At 41.8% G+C, this 17,379-nt stretch overlaps 1 protein-coding gene across 4 annotated transcripts in view; it reads left to right on the top strand.

Moving 5' to 3' along the window:
• The first annotated feature begins 403 nt into the window (after positions 1-403).
• Positions 404-17,379, top strand: part of CPAMD8 (C3 and PZP like alpha-2-macroglobulin domain containing 8) — a 55,788-nt gene continuing 38,812 nt past the window's right edge. For all 4 annotated transcript variants that reach the window (XM_086767253.1, XM_086767254.1, XM_086767252.1 and 1 more), the window contains exons 1-18: positions 404-534; positions 2,765-2,916; positions 4,188-4,210; positions 5,989-6,154; positions 6,294-6,346; positions 6,837-6,854; positions 7,842-7,896; positions 8,036-8,149; positions 8,970-9,054; positions 9,355-9,463; positions 9,924-10,151; positions 10,322-10,492; positions 10,867-10,995; positions 13,263-13,446; positions 14,509-14,681; positions 14,791-14,940; positions 15,054-15,215; positions 16,586-16,728. In XM_086767253.1, the coding sequence (XP_086623379.1) occupies positions 452-534; positions 2,765-2,916; positions 4,188-4,210; positions 5,989-6,154; positions 6,294-6,346; positions 6,837-6,854; positions 7,842-7,896; positions 8,036-8,149; positions 8,970-9,054; positions 9,355-9,463; positions 9,924-10,151; positions 10,322-10,492; positions 10,867-10,995; positions 13,263-13,446; positions 14,509-14,681; positions 14,791-14,940; positions 15,054-15,215; positions 16,586-16,728 (2,198 nt within the window). In that variant the 5' untranslated portion in view covers positions 404-451. The remainder of the gene's footprint in view (positions 535-2,764; positions 2,917-4,187; positions 4,211-5,988; positions 6,155-6,293; positions 6,347-6,836; positions 6,855-7,841; positions 7,897-8,035; positions 8,150-8,969; positions 9,055-9,354; positions 9,464-9,923; positions 10,152-10,321; positions 10,493-10,866; positions 10,996-13,262; positions 13,447-14,508; positions 14,682-14,790; positions 14,941-15,053; positions 15,216-16,585; positions 16,729-17,379) is intronic.

The raw sequence follows: 17,379 nt of genomic DNA, 5'->3' as shown, positions 1-17,379 counted from the left end.
GGAAGAGGAGCCGATGCCATAGCAGCCCTCGGGGCTGAAGGCCGGCCGGGCTAGGCTGTCCGGGCAGCAGGGAGGATGGCGAGGGTGAGGAGCGCTGGCTGGAGCCGGGAGTCCGCCGAGGCCGGGCGGGCAGCGCACCGGGGACCGGGCGGAGGCAAGCAGCGTCCCGGGGCCGAGAGGCGGAGGTGCGGGGCCCGGCCCCCTCCCCCGGTGCACGCTGTCAGGGAGCAGGCGGGGAGCCGCAGACAAAGAGCCGGGGCCGGAGCCGAGCGGGCACCGGGGCCAGGAGGGGGCGGCCCCGGGGGCGGGGACGCGGCGGGGGCGGCGGCCAGAGGCACCGGGGAGCCGAGCCCGGGAGCGGGGCGGCGGGGAAAGCTCGGGCCGAGCTCGCCGGGAACAAAAGGCTCCTCCTGCCCGCGGAGAAAGCCGTGGCCTGGGGCTTCGGAGCACCATGCCCCGCAGGGAGCCCGGCTGCGCCTGGGGGGTCCTGCTGACCCTCTGCAGCCTGAGCGCAGCCCAGCCCCGGGAGAGGCAGTGAGTACCGGGCGGGGGCCGGGGGAGCGGGGGGACACGAACCCCTCGGGAGGTGGCTGCTCCAGCCACTTCGTAAAAGCCTCTGGAAAGTCCCCTTGGGAGGCTGGGGGTCGAGGGGGCGAGCTGCGGCGGGTCCCCAGCCCGGCAGCACGTTCGTACTCGCCGGTGCAAAAGTGCATAGCACAGGGAAAGGGGGGGGGGGGGAAGCAAGAAGAAAGCCTCCTTAGAAATACCTGCCTCTAGCTCCTCCGGCGAGCAAAGCTTTTATCTGCAAACAATTATTTAAGGAATCCAGGGTGTTGCGCAGGGGCTGCCGTTGTGCTTGGGATGGCTGAAGGTAACGCTGGCTGCTCCCGCCGAGCGTGTGAAGCTTTCTTGTGGGGAAAATCATCCGAGGAGAAACATGTCACTGCGGGGAAAGCTCTCTGGCTCTTAGAAACTGAATCTGCAGCTCCTTCCAGTGTGTTTAGGTTAACTTTGATTAAGGTTCGCTTTGTTCTTTATCCCTCGCTTATTATAGCCCGTCAACTATAGCCCGTCAACGTCGGCTAGCTGCATTAACTGAGTGCCATGGAGAACTTATTTTCACTTGCTTACTAGAAAATATTTCACGTCCTGCCAAGTTTTGGTGTAACCTGACAGAGCTGTTAGTCAAATGCGCTTAAAGGATCTGTCCAGTCACTGTCAAGTTAACTGTTTAATTGCCAAGTTAAATATTTAATATTCAAATGCCACTTATGAAGTGATTTAATAGCCATATCCACGGGCGGATACTTCAGAGAGCGTTGCAGCAGTGTAGAACAATGTGAATACATGTGCTTCGCATATGGCTCTGTAGTGCTGTGCTTATGTGACAGTTTGAATCTAATCATTTCATACTGCATGCGGATGGTACTCTTTCTCTCTCTGCAACTAGATCAGCAATGTCTTTCGTACCAAGAATTTGCAAGCTAAGTAGTAACTTTTAATTGTTATTTACTATTGTTCTGATGAATTTTCAAACCTGGCAACCATAAGGTTTTAAATCTGCAAGTACCCCATGCAATTTAACTCAGATGCCACAGAGATCTGAACTTCCTTTGGGGGTAATGGGATCTCCATGGCAATGAGGCCTGCTGAGAGAGAAACATGGGGTTGGAATTTGATAAAAGATGACTTGGGGGCTGTAAAACACCATCATCCTCATCCCAAAGTGATAATTAATCATGAACTAAAGCAACCTGGTTCATGGAACTGTAGAAAGGCATGGGCTGAGAAATTTGGCTTAAAGAGTCGTATGAGGAATTGCCTCATTTTAAAAAATCCTTTTGGGTAGAAGAAAAACCCAGAAAGGTGTGTCATGAAGAGAATATAAATGTGCTGCTTACAGCCCCATGCATCAAAGAGCTCAGAGTCTGTAACGCTTTTAGTTGACAAGTTCATGGCACGGTGCCATTCAGCACAGAGGAACAGTACAGATTCCATTCAGAAACACAAGGACTGTGGTATGTACAGGAGGTCGTCTAGGGTGGCTTTGAAACTGTGTGTTTCAGAAAATAATTCGGTTTTGCCGGGGTTTTTAAACTTGCGGGGTATAACTGTTCAAACAAAAAAGTGGTAGCACAGCTGAGAATTTGAGCCCAATCCTGTAACTGCAGCTTCTGGGCTGCTCCTGCATAAACTGGACGTTCAGATGTGTTACATATATGCAAGTCTGACATTCAGAAAGTGCTGAGTATCAGCACTGAGGGTCGCTTCTTTTTTTGTATATCAAGTTGAACTATGAAAAGGAGCCATGAAAAATAATTGAGGCGAAAATGTTAGCAGTATCTAAACTGTTTCAAAACAAGGCATTATCTACAAAACTAAGGAGGTTCAAGTACCTCCTTATTCTTTCATGAACCTCCACTTTTTATGATTAACTAGTTGTATATTTAGTTTGTTTATGTATAATGTATTAGTAACTTTATATAATATATATGCAATAAACAACAATATTCCTGTTTTCATTTAAATACTAAGTATGTGTAAGTCACTTGGGCGCTCGTTGTTTCTATGTGCATTCTGTGTTCATTTCATGTGTATTATGTATAGGTCTAGACTGCTGGTGATCACAGATGTGACCCTGCAGGGGCAAATACATTACAGAGTAGTCTGTTCTTTTCCTTTTGTTATACATAGAGTGGCTCACAAATAAAGATCACACTTTTGTTGCTGTTCTTGACTGTCCACTTCCAATTTTGCTCCTCAGGGGCTATTTGATTGCGGCACCTTCTGTTTTCCGATCTGGTGTTGAGGAAGCTATAAGTGTAACCATCTTTAACTCTGTCAAGGAGACAACAGTCCAGATTCAGTTAGTTGTCAAAGGAGAAACTGTGTCACGAGGCCATGGAACAGTTCTGGGTAAGTTCCTGTTATTATGAACTTGACAACTGGCTTGTGAGTTGAGGTGCTGTGGGAGCACATCAGTATCTCTTAGAGAATTGCTCTAGGTGATGACGGAACTGGAACCACACTAATATTTAATTCATTGACTACTGCTGAACATTCTCGGTTGATTGTGCTAATGTGGTTTTGGTGTGTGTGATCTCAGACATCCAAGGTAGATAATTTTGGAACACCAAGAGGTGCAGAGACCCTGGATAATTGATACTCAATAGTTTTATAGTGGATCTCTTTCATTTTGAAACCCGAATGTTTCGTGCTGGGGAGCTGTATAAGGAATAACATAAGTTGACATTCAAGAAAAATATATCATCTACAACATCATAATCATTTTCTACCCCTGTTTGAAAATGAGTACTGGATTTGGAATCTCCCTGTCTTCAGGACTGAGTATTGCTGAGAGGTGGTAATATTTGTGCAGTTGGATAAGTCTTTAAAATCCAAGATGGATACTTCTCTGTCCTGTGTGTAAAGACAAAAGGTGTTTTGATTGTGTACAGCTTCATCCTGAATGAACTTACATTAGTCAAAATGAAGTCCAGTAGCACTGTTCTACCACTGCTAGTAGTGGTGTAAGCTGTAATGCAGACAAGGGTCAGACAATCAGGCTGTTTAACCATCGTCTTTTAACTCTTCTGTGTGTAAAAACTGGGAGTTATATAAAAGCGGTTTCCCTTCTTGGAACAGATTGTCTTTGATTTTTATCCTTTCCTTGTTGTCTTTGAAATTGGCTGACAATTGCTAAGTAATTCAAAGGGAGTGATGCTTACACATATGGACAACATATGGTAAAGAGAAATCTTAGGTATGGCAGTATCCAGCAATCAAAATAGATTCTATGAGTGTTTGTTCTGAGAATTATTCAAGTCCCCAGAGAGGCCAGGTCCTTTTTACAGCAAAATACTTCTGTAAGCATAGGGTGCCCTGTGCTGAACCCTCAGCCATGGTAGTAATCTCTAACCGTAGAGCACTTTGCAGTTTACCTTGGGCAAAAATTGTAAATAAATGTGGGCCAAGTTTGTTTTGGAGAACTCTGCTAGGTCCGACGTGCTCACCCTGCAGATTGTTTTACACAATGCAGGAAAATTGCTTCAGGTGAAATCATAATGAAACAGGAATTGCAGTTAGCAGCTCTGTGGTATGGGGTCTCCTCTCACTCAGCTGCAAATGTCTAAAATGTTAATACCTCAGCTTGCAAAGAATAATTCTCTCTCTCTTTCTCATTTTAGATAAAGGAACAATTAAACTGAAGGTGAGTGTCAATTGTTTTAAGATGTTTTTGATGAAAACATGAGGGGCTTGCCTTCAGCCACATCAGGCATTGCACTCTGAGCAGCTGCGGCATAAATACAGGGCATGTTCTGGTGCACACACTAAGGAGGAAGCAACCTTTGCAAGAGGAAGAGTGGAGAGGGAAAAGAACAAAGCTTAATCCATCACACCTCATCTGTCAGGCCCTTACACCACTGGAGAAAATCAATGGCTGAATATGTGGGTCATTGCTCAACACAAAGTTTTACCTTGTGATTATTTTGTAAGAATGGCAGTGCATATTGCTGTGTAAGTGACGTGGAGCGTTGGACAGACCAGAGAAATCCATAGAAGTGGCAGATTATTGAACTTTGTGTCTCTGCTAGTTGTTCTGGTACAACTACGTTAGCTAAAAAACATAGGCTTTTGCCAATTTTGTCTATATTTTAGCCTTTGACATTAGCAGTATTTTTGCCACCAGCATAGTCCATAAAATGAACCTTACCCATACGAAAGAGATGGAGGGAATGAGAGGAACTTTTTATTTCCAAAGAGGATCTGTGGTGGAGTGAAGTGATGATGAGTTTAAATGCAATTCTGGCAAAGGGTTCCAGTAGCCATTAAAAAGAAATTACATATGCTTACCTTAGTAAATCACTTTTTTTAAATGCTACCAATTCAGATTTCACTGTTCCTTGAAAGAAGTAATTTAGTTTATGCTGTATGTAGGACTAAGGGATACCATCCAGAGAAAAATGAAGCCATTTTCATAGTTTCTGTGAGATAATTTGGCTGTGCTTCCATGCTAGTACAGGATCTTTGTTTCCATCCCTCTTTTTAGGTCTTTGAAAAGATCATTGGCCTATAAGTAAATTAAAGCCTTTAATTTACAGAAGGCTAACTAGCTCAGTGATGGTCTGTCATGCCTAATGGGATCTCCTCTGCCTTGGTGGCATGCCTTGAGTTTTCTTTGCCTTCACGGTAATTACGATATGGCCAATGTTGATGCTGCTCTGTCCTGGCAGTAGTTAAACTGGGAATTCGGTACTAGAAAGGGTTTGCTGCTTCCCTGCCCCTTCCTACTGCGCTAATATACGAATGCAAAAGTGTTCCTTTCAGTTCAAGGAGGTAGAACACAGACCTATGTAACAGGAAACAGCAGCAGTTACACCAAATGCTATTACTTTCTTTATCCAAAGACTGTAACTCACTGTTGAATAAAAGCTACAGTGTCATTGCAGATTTCAGTTTTATTTATTTTATTTTTTCACTCTCAAATTATGACCTATTATCATCATATTTTTGTATTATCAGATTTTTTACTTTGTAATTTTTAATCTAACACAACTTTTAAAGTCTTATTTCTCTGAGCAACTGGTTGACAATATGCAGGCATGTTTGGGGCTTTTTTTTTTTGTGGGTTTTTTTTTTTTCCATCTCTATCGGTAGAGCGATGTCTGCCATAGCATGGTTGACTTTGCCGTGTAACACACCTCCTTTAGTGAAAGCTGCACATGGAGATCGAGTATCACTTTGCTTGAGTGATGAAGGAAGAGTAGAAGAGAATTTCCTGACATGTTTTTAGCATGACTTTGCCTCCTTTGAAGTTTATACATTGTAAAAGATCTAGTATGTTCTTCATTTTCTTTTTATTACTAACACATAGTTACACTGCAGTGCAGCAGGTAGCTGCTCTTTGCTCACTTCAGCGTCAGTTATATTCCCCAGAAAGCTCAAAGGCTTTTCTGTGTCTTCCTCACCTCATGGTCTGTTTTCTAGGTGCCTTCAGGACTTCGTGGACAAGCACATCTAAAAGTGTGGGGCAACCGGCATCTAGCAGAGGAAGGCTACATTTTTCACAACTATACCACAGTGACCATTGATAGCAAAGGATCGTCCGTGTTCATCCAGACTGACAAACCTGTCTATAAACCCAAGCAGAAAGGTAAAGCGACCTTGGAGAGGCTGACAGATGCTAGGGCTGCTTTCCAGCAAAACTTGTTTTCACCGGTAGATTCTAAGATGAGATACTCTGTTCAGTGTCAGCTGTGATTACTAATAAATTTCCTCTTTTCCTTTTTTAGTGTTGATAAACCTCTTTATGGTGACTTCTGACTTGAGACCAGTCAATGACAGGGTAAAGAAAACCGTTTTCTTTCACATTGTAAAATATGATGGAACTTGACAACTTGTATTTTATTCTAATGGCCATTTATGCAGAAATATAATTGGATTTCTTATTCTATTTAGGCATATCTTGTGATTGCTTGTTATTATTTACGAGTTTTTTTTCACTTGGTCACATGAGTGTTGAAGGAGAATGAATATACACTGTTGTAGAGCTAGTAAATGCAATGTAACTATGCAAAAGCAATCTGGAGAATTTGTCAGAGTCTTGCACTTTATTTAGGTAATGCACAGATATGCAAAGTATTACTTTTCTAATTAGATATGTGAATGAATGTTTATTTCTCAGGCTACTCTTACCAAAAAAGAGATGTTTAAACTCTGTCACCTTGTGCATCATACCTTGCTTATGTCAACTCAGCAGTTCATCACAAGAAGCAGAAAAGTAGCTTTGTTTCATAAAGCCTTTTATTCTTTTTTTTTTTCTTTCTTTCTTTCAGATTGAAGCTTATGTGGTGGTGAGTATCTGTCTGCCAGTCATCTAGCATGTATCCTGTAGAGGCACAAGATTCTTGTAGCCTCAAGAGGAACAAGTCACATGTCTGTACCTTTTCAAGTCCTTTATGGCCATTCCCAACTGTAACCTGCACAAAAATCTCTATCCCTGTGTCTTTAACTGATCTTTGTGTCTTGCTTTTTTGTTATGACCAACAAATATACTTGTTTTCTACTTCAGTTTCAGAAATCCATTCCCATTTTTCAGCCTGAGAAGAATTGGCTAGATTCACTGGGGTTTATAAATGTAACAGTCCCACTCAATTTCTCCCTTCTTTTCAATGCAGACACACTCCTATCCTTCATCTGGCTGGGCTGATATAGCAGGGCCAATCTCATCTCTGCACCCAAACATTATGATAGTGGACAATAGAAATTCATGGCAAGGAAAGGGTGCTCCTGTCTTCTTCCTTATGAGGTGAATGAGAGGTTCCTTCTGTGTCTAGTCTTTCTTTTTTTTTTTTTTTTAAAAAACATGTGTTTTCTTTAGCTGTCGGCAAGCAGAAGAATTTGCCCTCTTCTCTTGTTTGCATTCAGTCACAGATTTAATGCTGACAAAAACAGTGGGATTAATTTCATCTGACTTTGTCATCTAAAAATTGCCTTGCTAGCTGTACGACTCCCTTTATGAATAGAAAGAAGGTGTCTTCAGAGGCCACTTCATCCCATCCAAAATAGGTTTCTTAAGACAGATGGAAGATCTACCGCTTGACAGTGCTTACTTGTGTGCGTTGCTTATAGAAACCGTGTCCTTAAATGAGTACTGAATTTTAGAAAGCAAATACCCCCTGGTAAAGTATCTTCAGAAAATTTTTGGTAGATGTTAGTTACATTTGAGCTGTTAGAGAAGTGTGTATATTACAAAATGAAGTTCTTTGCTGCAAACTGAGTTAAATATTAGTGATATTCATTTTCACTGTGATGTTTCTCATTCCTAAACTGCTGTGCAGGATCCTCGGGGGTCTCGTATGATAGAGTGGAACAATTTGAAGCCATTTTGTTGTGGTAAGTTTCAGGGTTTTTTTTTTTTTTTCTCACTGTATTGTTGTTTGCCTTCGCTTCTGCTTATACTAGATTGTGTACAATAAGCCTTTCAAGGGCTGATGAGTGCACAGAGTTCACAGTGTGTTGTTTCCTTTTTCAGGTATTGTAAATATGAGTTTTCCGTTGTCTGATCAGCCGGTGTTTGGTGAATGGCTCATCTTTGCTGAGATGCAGGGACACACATACAACAAATCCTTTGAAGTTCAGAAATATGGTGAGTTGTATCCAAGTCAACTTTGACTATAACCCCTGTGCATTTGGAAGAACAAAACATTATGAAATGTTTTTACTTGAGATGAAACACCTGAGAAATAATGTATTTAAAACATCTTGAGGAAAAATTCTTTAAAGGCTACGTACTTCAGGGATATAGACACTTGCAACTTGATCAAGCCCTTTGTTTCTGTCTTCCACACTTCATAAAGTAAAGGACTTGAAATGGAGTATCATATTGCACAATCTATTCATGTAAGAAATATTTAATTTTGCTTTGGAAAACTCTTTAAGATGCTTTCAGTCTGTCAATGCTTCCCCTTCTTTCCCAGAGCCCTCTTTGGAATTTTGAATTCTTTTTTTTGCTACCCCCTTTTCAGTCTCAAAGTCCCTCTGTTGAAAGGTGGACATCGTTATACCCAGCACACCATCTACGACATCTGACCTGGTCACACAAGCGTTTATAGACACTGAAACTGCTAATAGCTCAGCTTTGTTCCCAACACATTGTGGAGGAGCTGGTAGCGAATTGTCCTCTTTACTGTGTATCTAAGTGAAAAACCTTGGGCTCAAATCCTGGAATACAGATCCCTCTGAAGTAAAAATCTAATGGTGTGTTGCTAAGGTCATCTTGCCAAGATGGTCTTCATTTGCCACTTTTGTTGATTTGTGCTCTGCTGAGTGCTGTCCTGCCTCATGTTAGCTACACTGCCCTCATCTGACCACGAGCAGTGATCTTGTCAGAGCTATGTATGCTTTTGCTATCATCTGTGCAGTAAGATCTCCGTGACAAGATTCTGTTGTATTTCTTTCCATCATAGTATTACCGAAGTTTGAGTTGCTGATTGAACCTCCTCGCTACATTCGTGACCTTTCACTGTGTGAAAAAGGAACTGTCCATGCCAGGTAGGAACGTGTCCCAGATGAAGTTTCATTACTGTAAATTGTAGTACAGCCACAGGATGGTGCAGTCACTGGAGCCTGGATCTCCTCTGCGGCAGACTTTTCAGATGATTTCTGGTCATCATCAGAAGTTTTCCTATATAAGAGCCTTCATAAAACACTTTAACAATAACAAACTGGAAAAATCTTCTGTGATATTTTTTTTCTGTTTTCTAGACATGCAGGTCACGTGGTAGTAGCCTTGATCTAATCAGGAAAGCAGAATACAGCTGGAAGTTATTAATTATCATCTTTCCATTTCAGATATACATTTGGAAAACCAGTGACAGGAAAGTTAATTGTCAATATGACTATAAATGGCGTAGGGTACTACAGGCATGAAGTGGGGCACCCTGTCCTCAAGACCACCCAGGTGAGGGAGATGATTGAGTCGGCTGCAATAAAATGCCTGATCTGCCCTCTTTGAAGTTAACACCACAGCTCTATTTTATGTTACTGGTGGGAGATCAGAAAATAAATGAATAAATGTGATCATTTGGTAATAAGCATTTTTTAAAAAAGAAATTATATATTTTTACGTGGTATGTTTGTTATTTGGGAGGGTGAGAATTTGTGGTATAGTATTAATCTGGTTTTAGATCATATGGGGCTGAGGGAGAATATGAGAATGAAGGACTGTCACAGAGCTAGTCCAGACTATGGACAAGGGAAGAAAAAGAAACTTGCGTCCTTTCCTCCTTCCTTCACCCACTCCCCAGTTAATTCCCTCCACTCGACACCCTTTAAAATACCGCTACAAACTCCTATCAAGTGACTATGCTTTAGATTTGGCTTCTAGGCCCTTTTTGAATGTTCACCAACACTCTTTGTAGATCGATGGCTCTGCTGTTTTCGATGTGTGTGTGAAGGACATGATGCCAGCTGATGTTCCAGAACATTTCCGAGGCACAGTCAATATCTGGGCCACCGTGATCAGCTCTGATGGGAGCAAGCAGGTTACGTTTGATGACTCAACACCTGTTCAGAAGCAGCTGATTGATATCAAGTACTCCAAGGATACCAGAAAACAGTTCAAACCCGGGCTGCCTTACAAAGGAAAGGTAAGATTAAAAGTAGAGACATGGACATGTGACTGATGTAAGGTTATACTGACCTGATCCCAGGATGTTACACCATGTTCTGGTGTGTTTTTCCCACCTACTGTTTCTGTCATTGACTGGAATTGCCTATAATGTAAAACTTGTTGTTCTATAAATGAAACACCGTGTAGGTAGAGGTCACTTACCCTGATGGAAGTCCAGCTGACAGAGTCACTATCCGAATTAAAGCTGAACTCACACCAAAGGACAACGTTTATATGAGTGAACTGGTATCAAGAAATGGCCTGGTGGAGTTTGAAATCCCCTCCATCCCTACAGCTGCCCAATATGTCTGGCTGGAGGTGGGTGAAAGCTCTTTATAGGATTAGCAGGCTCTAATGTAACTAATCTTGTCAAACCTGCACTTTATAAATCAGTGCTACAAACAGGAAATCAGTGCCTCTTGGCTTCAACTTCTTGATTTAAATGCAGCAATTGCTTTGTTTCTTGCTGCCAATAGAGCTGATGTTGGTAACCATCATGAAAAGATGCTTCTCCAAATACAGCTTAGCATAGTAGTAAGGGTCCAATATTTGCAGAGTACTGTTGCTATGTAAAGATGATAAGAGAAGAACAGCTGGAAAGTATAAAATGGGAGGTGAGGATACAGGGTAAGAAGAGAGTACAAATCAGACTTTCTATGCATGCATAACATTCAGATGTAACTTTTGTTAAGACCAAAGTGACAGCGATTGATGGGAAACCATCTGGGGATCAATATCTGCCAAACTACTTGTCCATCAGTAGCTGGTACTCGCCCAGCAAGTGTCACATCCAGCTCCAGGCACCAGATAAACCTTTCCAGGTATGTTGGTTTCATATTCCCTTATGGCAACAACTGCATTTCTTAGCTTAAAGTACTTTGTTGTAATTAACTATTTCTAGCCATTTCTGTTTCTGAGATCCTGGCCTGTTTATTGTTTCCACTACAAAGGCTGAAGTAGCTGCACTTCAGCCACCAAATAAATGTGGGCTCCACACGGTTCTAAGCAAAGGGCCTTTGGCGCTTTGCGCAGCATCTCATTTCCCTTTTTGTTGTGGGGACAGGGGGGAGAGGGTGGATCCCTATGCACTGACAACATTTAAGTTTTCCAGGTTTGAATTTATGTTCTGTGCACCTCCAGTAACAGTCACATATTAAGTGTTTGGAGAAAATTATATGCTTTAGTTCAGGTCAACAAATGCTGAAATATTAGAAGTTAAGTTAATGGGAGTAGCTTAATTACTAAAGATCCAAATTAGGGCTATGTAGTCTCACTAAAACATCCAGTTTAAATCTCAGCTGAATCTGTGTCGTCTTCAGTTATTGAACTATGCACAGTTATCTTTTTTTCTTCTGTAGTTTTTGTTAAAGCCTCTCTAAAAATGTAGTCCTTCCATATAAAAGTTGTCATGATCTCTCTCCTAAAGAAAAGATCTGATTTAACCATGATTTCTGTTGCATAGGGTTTTACTGAGAGTTGTTTAGGGTTTGTTCTCTACCTAAGAAGATGCCCTGAGGGTCTGCATATTGCTTTGGGAAAAAAAAAAAACACCTGTGTTTCGGCAATATACACACTTAGATTTCTATTATCAGATCTGTCAGGTTGGTTTCAGACTCTTTGTATCCAAATACGACCTTTTTTTTTTTTTTTTTTTATCATTGCATTTCATGGTAGTTTAATGGCTAATTAATCTTTTACAAGTTTCCTGAGGTATGGAAAGGGGATTATACACTGCTAATCTGAACACATTGTTCTTATTATAACCTGATTAGAACTAATTCTTCTGTGGGAAAGCTAGGAGTTGGATGACCAGCTGATGTGGGAACTGTTTCCCTGCTTTGCCAGCTCTTACTGGGTGTTCCAATTAGCTACATTCATTTTTTAATGAATTGTTTCATCATTTGTACTGGGGAATTCTTAATACTTCAAATATTTAATGTCACAAGGCACTTCTTGGACTCTGTGGCATTCTCACTGCATTTAACAATTAGCGGTTCCTTGTGTTCAAGTCTTTGCCATTTTGGTGTGTACCGTATGTACGTTCTGGCAAGTTAACACTGGTAGTGCTGAGGTTCTTCAAAAGATTTCACTGGGATTTAACATTGCTGTTCAGCCTTAACAGTCTCAGCTGAGCATTGCTATGCTGTAAATGGCAGGAGGATCAGGAGTGGAAGTTGCTGAAGAGAAATCCTACTTAACACAAGTGTTAGCTGCTCCTTGAATCCCAGAAGCAAGAAGTTTGTGTTCCTAGGAAAGTCAGCTGCTCCACAGAAGGCTTATTACTCAGCCAGACATGACCCAGTCCTAATCCTGTGGCTGAGCACTGATGTCTGTTCTGTTGAGACTGGCAGTATTTGGGGGATTTTGTTTCCAGGGGATTCAGTACTTAGCGAGTACCTCTGGGTATGGGACTTCAGTGCACAAAAAGTGCAGGAAGTCAGTGTGCTGCTCTGAAAGCCTATTGCAGGCATCAGGTGAGTTTACCCAACTCCCTTCTCATTTATTTGTGTGTTTGGCAGCTCCTTGAGTGCCAGGCTTTCAAATTAATATCAGGACTTGTGTAATTTGAAAGCGTTTTCCCTCAGATCTGTTCCCAGTAGTTTCCTGCCACGTTGGTTGTGTTTGAATTAGTATTTGCCAAATGAAAGTAGTCACCATGTATAATCTCAATTAAACTGCAAAGACTATTGAACATGCATCTTTTCCCACCCCCAACCCACCTCTTTCTTTTTTGGACTGGGCTACCGAAGGGGTGACTAAAATGCAACCAATTCTGACAGCTGCTCTGTGCCAAAAGGCTTTACTTTCAGGATTCCAGAGATTCCTTTATTGTTTTCATTAATGCATACAACCCCCCAGCCTGTTCTCCTGTTAGACTTGCAGGGAGTGAGGAGCTGAGCACAGACTCTTTTATTGTGAACAGTCCATGAAGACAGTGCTAATGTAATGTACTTTTCAATGCTACATTTCTTAGAAGAGAGGTCCCATCTCTTGTGGACTGAAACCCATATAGATTTCTGTGCTTTATAAATAAAAAAGCATGCATTGTAACAGACCAGAACTTTTGCTTTTCTGTCTCTGGGTGCAGGTAGGAGAGGAGGCTTGGATTGCAGTGAAGTCCACATGTCCTTGCAACTTCACTCTACATTATGAAGTGGCATCACGAGGCAACATTGTCCTTTCAGGACTGCAGCCCAGTAACATCACCCAGCAGAGGAGCAAAAGAGCCACCTTTGAGAAGAACATTGGTATCACTCGCTTCCCAGGAACAGGTAGCTAGCATGCGAAATGCAAACTTGCCCCTATTTTCTATTTTCAGGGAAAAATACCTTTCCACAAAGCTAAGTATCCTCTTTTTTTTTTTTTTTAAATTTGATCCTCCTCATAGGGCATAGAAAAATTTTGTGCAAGAAAAATAGTGATATCCATTGCACACATAGTCATATAGAAAAAAAAAAGATAAATTTCTCCAAGAAGGATAAGTCTTGAAGAGTTTTCTGTAGTCTTTCTGTGTTCTTTCTATGTTAAGAAAACTCTAATCTTTCTTAGTGTGCTTGGCTTGGGATCATCTGAGTGGTGGGGAAGCATCTGATGGGGCTGGGGCACTTTACTAACGTAGTTGAGCTTAAATGAGGAAGAGAACATTAGAGAGACTGATAGCGTGGATCAGGCTGAAGGAGAAGGTCATGCAGTTAGCATGGGGAAGGGAAATGAAGTGTGGACTCCTAGTTTGTACAAGGAATAACAGAAAGATACAAATCTGAAGAATTATATGCTTGGGAAGATGCACACAACAGCTGCCAAAGAAAAAAGTCTGTCTTTCCTAGTAACATGTCTGCAATAGCAGCCAGTTTCAGATAGTTAGGGGAAAGGTGAAAGAAGCTTCCCTAGATGTGTACCTGCCCAGCCTCTGGTGATCAGTGGTTTCAGAATTCGTAATAACTTTCTGCACTGAACGTTGGTTCTGAGCTGTTGCATTTTCTCTCAGCAGCATTCTGCAGCAATAGATACCCTCTTTTGTTTATTTTAAATGGCTTGATAAGTTAATTGTTTATTTCCTTGATTTTATGTCACAAAAAACCACTGGGTAGTCGTTCTCTATCGATCTTCTCCATACTGCCCGTTATGTGATGGGTGCTAATTGCCTATCAGCTTATACAAGGAAAAGAAAAGGGAGGGGAAGAGATTCTGAGTTCAAGGAGAACGTGTGCAACAGGAACAAGGGATGGATGCAAGTCCTGGGTGGAGAGTTCTATGCCTTACAGCATTTGGATGGAGCAGAAAGAGAGTGATTTTGTTAAATAACACTGTCCTTTTTACAATTTAATTTTTAGCACCTACCAGTAGCCCTGCAGCAGAGGTGGAAGTCTGCGTGACATTCCTCCGCTTCTCAGTAGTTCACAATATGGCTCCCTTGGGCCGTCTTCTGGTGTATTACGTCAGGGAGAACGGAGAAGGGGTCACAGACAGCCTGCAGTTCCCTGTGAAGCCCTCCTTTGAAAATCAGGTACTGGCAATGTAGTTAGTGAGGAGGAAGGGGTGGTGTCTGGTTACTCTTTGTAGTTTTGTCTGCTGATTGTGAGTCCACGTGATGGGATTTAATCTTAAATTCCTAGGTTGCAGTTGTTCTCTCAGCAAATGAGACCAGACCTGGTGACATTGTGAACATCAAGGTCCGAGCTGCAAAATCCAGCTGCGTCTGCATTGCCACTGTGGATAAAAGTGTCTACTTGCTGAAGACAGGTTTTCAGCTGACAGCCAGTCAGGTAAAAGGAAGCTTACGGCACTGATGTATTTTTCTTAATACTGCTGTCTGCGCTTTATCTTTAGTAAGTAGCCTTTGTGCCGAAGGACAGCAGTCTCTTCCCTTTCCCTGCAGGTTTTTCAAGAGCTTGCAGAATATGATGTGTCTGATGCTTTTGGAGCTCCGAAGGAAGAAGGGCACTTCTGGTGGCCAGGCATGTCCTCACGTAGACGCCGTAGATCTTCTGTCTTTCCCTGGCACTGGGACATCACCAAGGATGCTCGCTTCGCGTTTACAGTAGGAAGAATCAGCCTCACTTCTCTATGGAGTGTCTTTTTTACTTTAATGTTTGCAGAATAATTTTCAGCTCGATCATAGGCTGTTATTTTTTTCCCATCAGAGCTGTTTCTCCAGGGGGTAGGCTGAAAAGTAATTTCTGAGAACAGAGTACACTGTTCCAGCAGAGATACTGGAGAAACATGCTTTGATTTTGGCTAGTCTTGGTGAAAGGGCCAGGTATCCTCTTGGGTGAAGGAGCTCATGCTGATGCTCTGGAGAATCAGACGGGGAACCGGAAGGTTCCTCCAGGCACGGGTGAGCATGCAGATCTCTTCTGCAGTTGCTTTGACAGGGAAGGAAGGTGGAACATGAGTCTTTCCTTACAGCCTGTCCCTTATAGACTATCCTCTGGAAATCCTTTAAACCTATTGCCTGTGTCTATCTGTGTGAAAGATCAGCAATGTTTTCTTTGTATCCTTGATAATGTTGCCCTAATCCTCTGTCTCTTCATTCTTTGTCCTTTCTGCAATTTTAGCTAAAATGTTCTGTTGTCTTGTCTTAAGCCTCGTAGGCTTCCACATATTCCCCTAATGCCTCGATCTCTTAATCATAAACTCTAAATCCTCATTACTGTCCACTGCTGCAAGAGTCACTGCTTTTTCTCTCCCTGTGATCTGTTGGAGTTTTTGTTCTGATGCTTTTTTTTTTTCTTACTGAGAAGCGTAAACTCTTGGGGAAAGATCCATGTGTTAGTAGCTGGTATGTTTGCATTGCTGTATACCTATTTGTAACAATTTGGGGTGTACATAGAGAACAAAGCTCATAGACCCTTTGGTGTCTGGGAACTGCTGTCTCTTATGAATAAGCGCATTTAGGGGACAGAGCTGGCAGACAGCTTTCTTACGAATCCCGTATTTTGACTGTGAAGCCGTGTGGACAGTTTCCATTTTGCTTGGCGTTCCTGGTAGTGTAGAACTGGTGATGGCTGATGTGAGAGCTGCCTGCTAGCTGCAGCAGAACACACTGGAAACTTTGAGGAAGGGTAAAAAGCTGTAATGTAATGTTCTAGGGGAAAAATATGTGTAATAATTTTTCACCTGTAGCTGCCTGACAGTGATGTTAGATACTAGTTTAAATGCATTTTCCAAGCAAACAAATTTTCTCGTAAAACCTCTGCCTATAAAGGCCTTACATATTTTCACATTAACAGTCATTTTTATATGAAATTTTAAAAAATCCTCAAGTTTTAATTGAAATTTACCCCATAAATGTTGGAATAGGGTTGGAGGATTCTATTCAGGAAAGTTTCTACTGGTACATGTGTAATTCTTTTTTTTTTTTTTTTCCTTGCTGGTTTTTGTTTTGTGGTCTTCATTTTTATCGTCTAGGAAACAGGCTTGGTTGTAATGACTGATATAGTCAGCTTAAACCACAGACAGAACGGAGGCATGTACACGGATGAGGCTGTCCCAGCTTTCCAGCCACATACTGGGACGTTGGTGGCCTCAATGCATTCTAAAATAACACCAAGGTAATATTTTTGTTTTAAAATGTATTGTCTGTGATGCTCTTCATTATTTTTTTTTTCTAAATTCTCATCTGTTTCCCACCTCCATAACCCCAGGAAATTGCTTACTTTAGCCAAGGTGGTGGTGGGAAATTTTCTTCTTTTGTCTTGATAGACCTAACAAAAAAGTAACCGACACTACTTCATTAAATTTAAAAGAATTCTGAAGAATGCAAAGTAATATTCTTTAAAAGGATCATTTGAAACTCTTTGCGTATCTCAGCTTTGTGTGAATGAGTTGCTGCTTGTCAATACTTGCAAGCTAGCTCTTGCTTTGCAGAGTTGCTCGCGGCTCATTATTTTGACCGTTCAGCTGGTGGTCAAAATAAATAAAATGAGGGATTGCAGAAAGAAGGTCATGCAGTACTGTGACTAATGCTGCAAACCGAGGATGTGCCTTCCCCTGTGTTCTGAACCGCCTGGTGACCTCTCTTAGAGTAGGTTTTGGAGGCTGGTTAAGAAAAGATAACGAAGCGTCACAGATGTAGAAAAATGGAACAAATTATGAAAATATTAGAGATCAAGAAAATTCTAAGAGAAGAAATAGAGGTGAATATAAAGTAGTGATTGTAGTAACTGCTATTAGTAAGGCCATATCGCGATATCATGGGAAGT

The sequence above is a fragment of the Chlamydotis macqueenii genome, chromosome 26 (assembly GCF_036417535.1).
Source record: "Chlamydotis macqueenii isolate bChlMac1 chromosome 26, bChlMac1.mat, whole genome shotgun sequence".
Lineage (NCBI taxonomy): Eukaryota > Metazoa > Chordata > Aves > Otidiformes > Otididae > Chlamydotis > Chlamydotis macqueenii.
The sequence above is the reverse complement of the archived record's forward strand: the minus strand, read 5'-3'. Positions and strand labels throughout refer to the sequence as shown.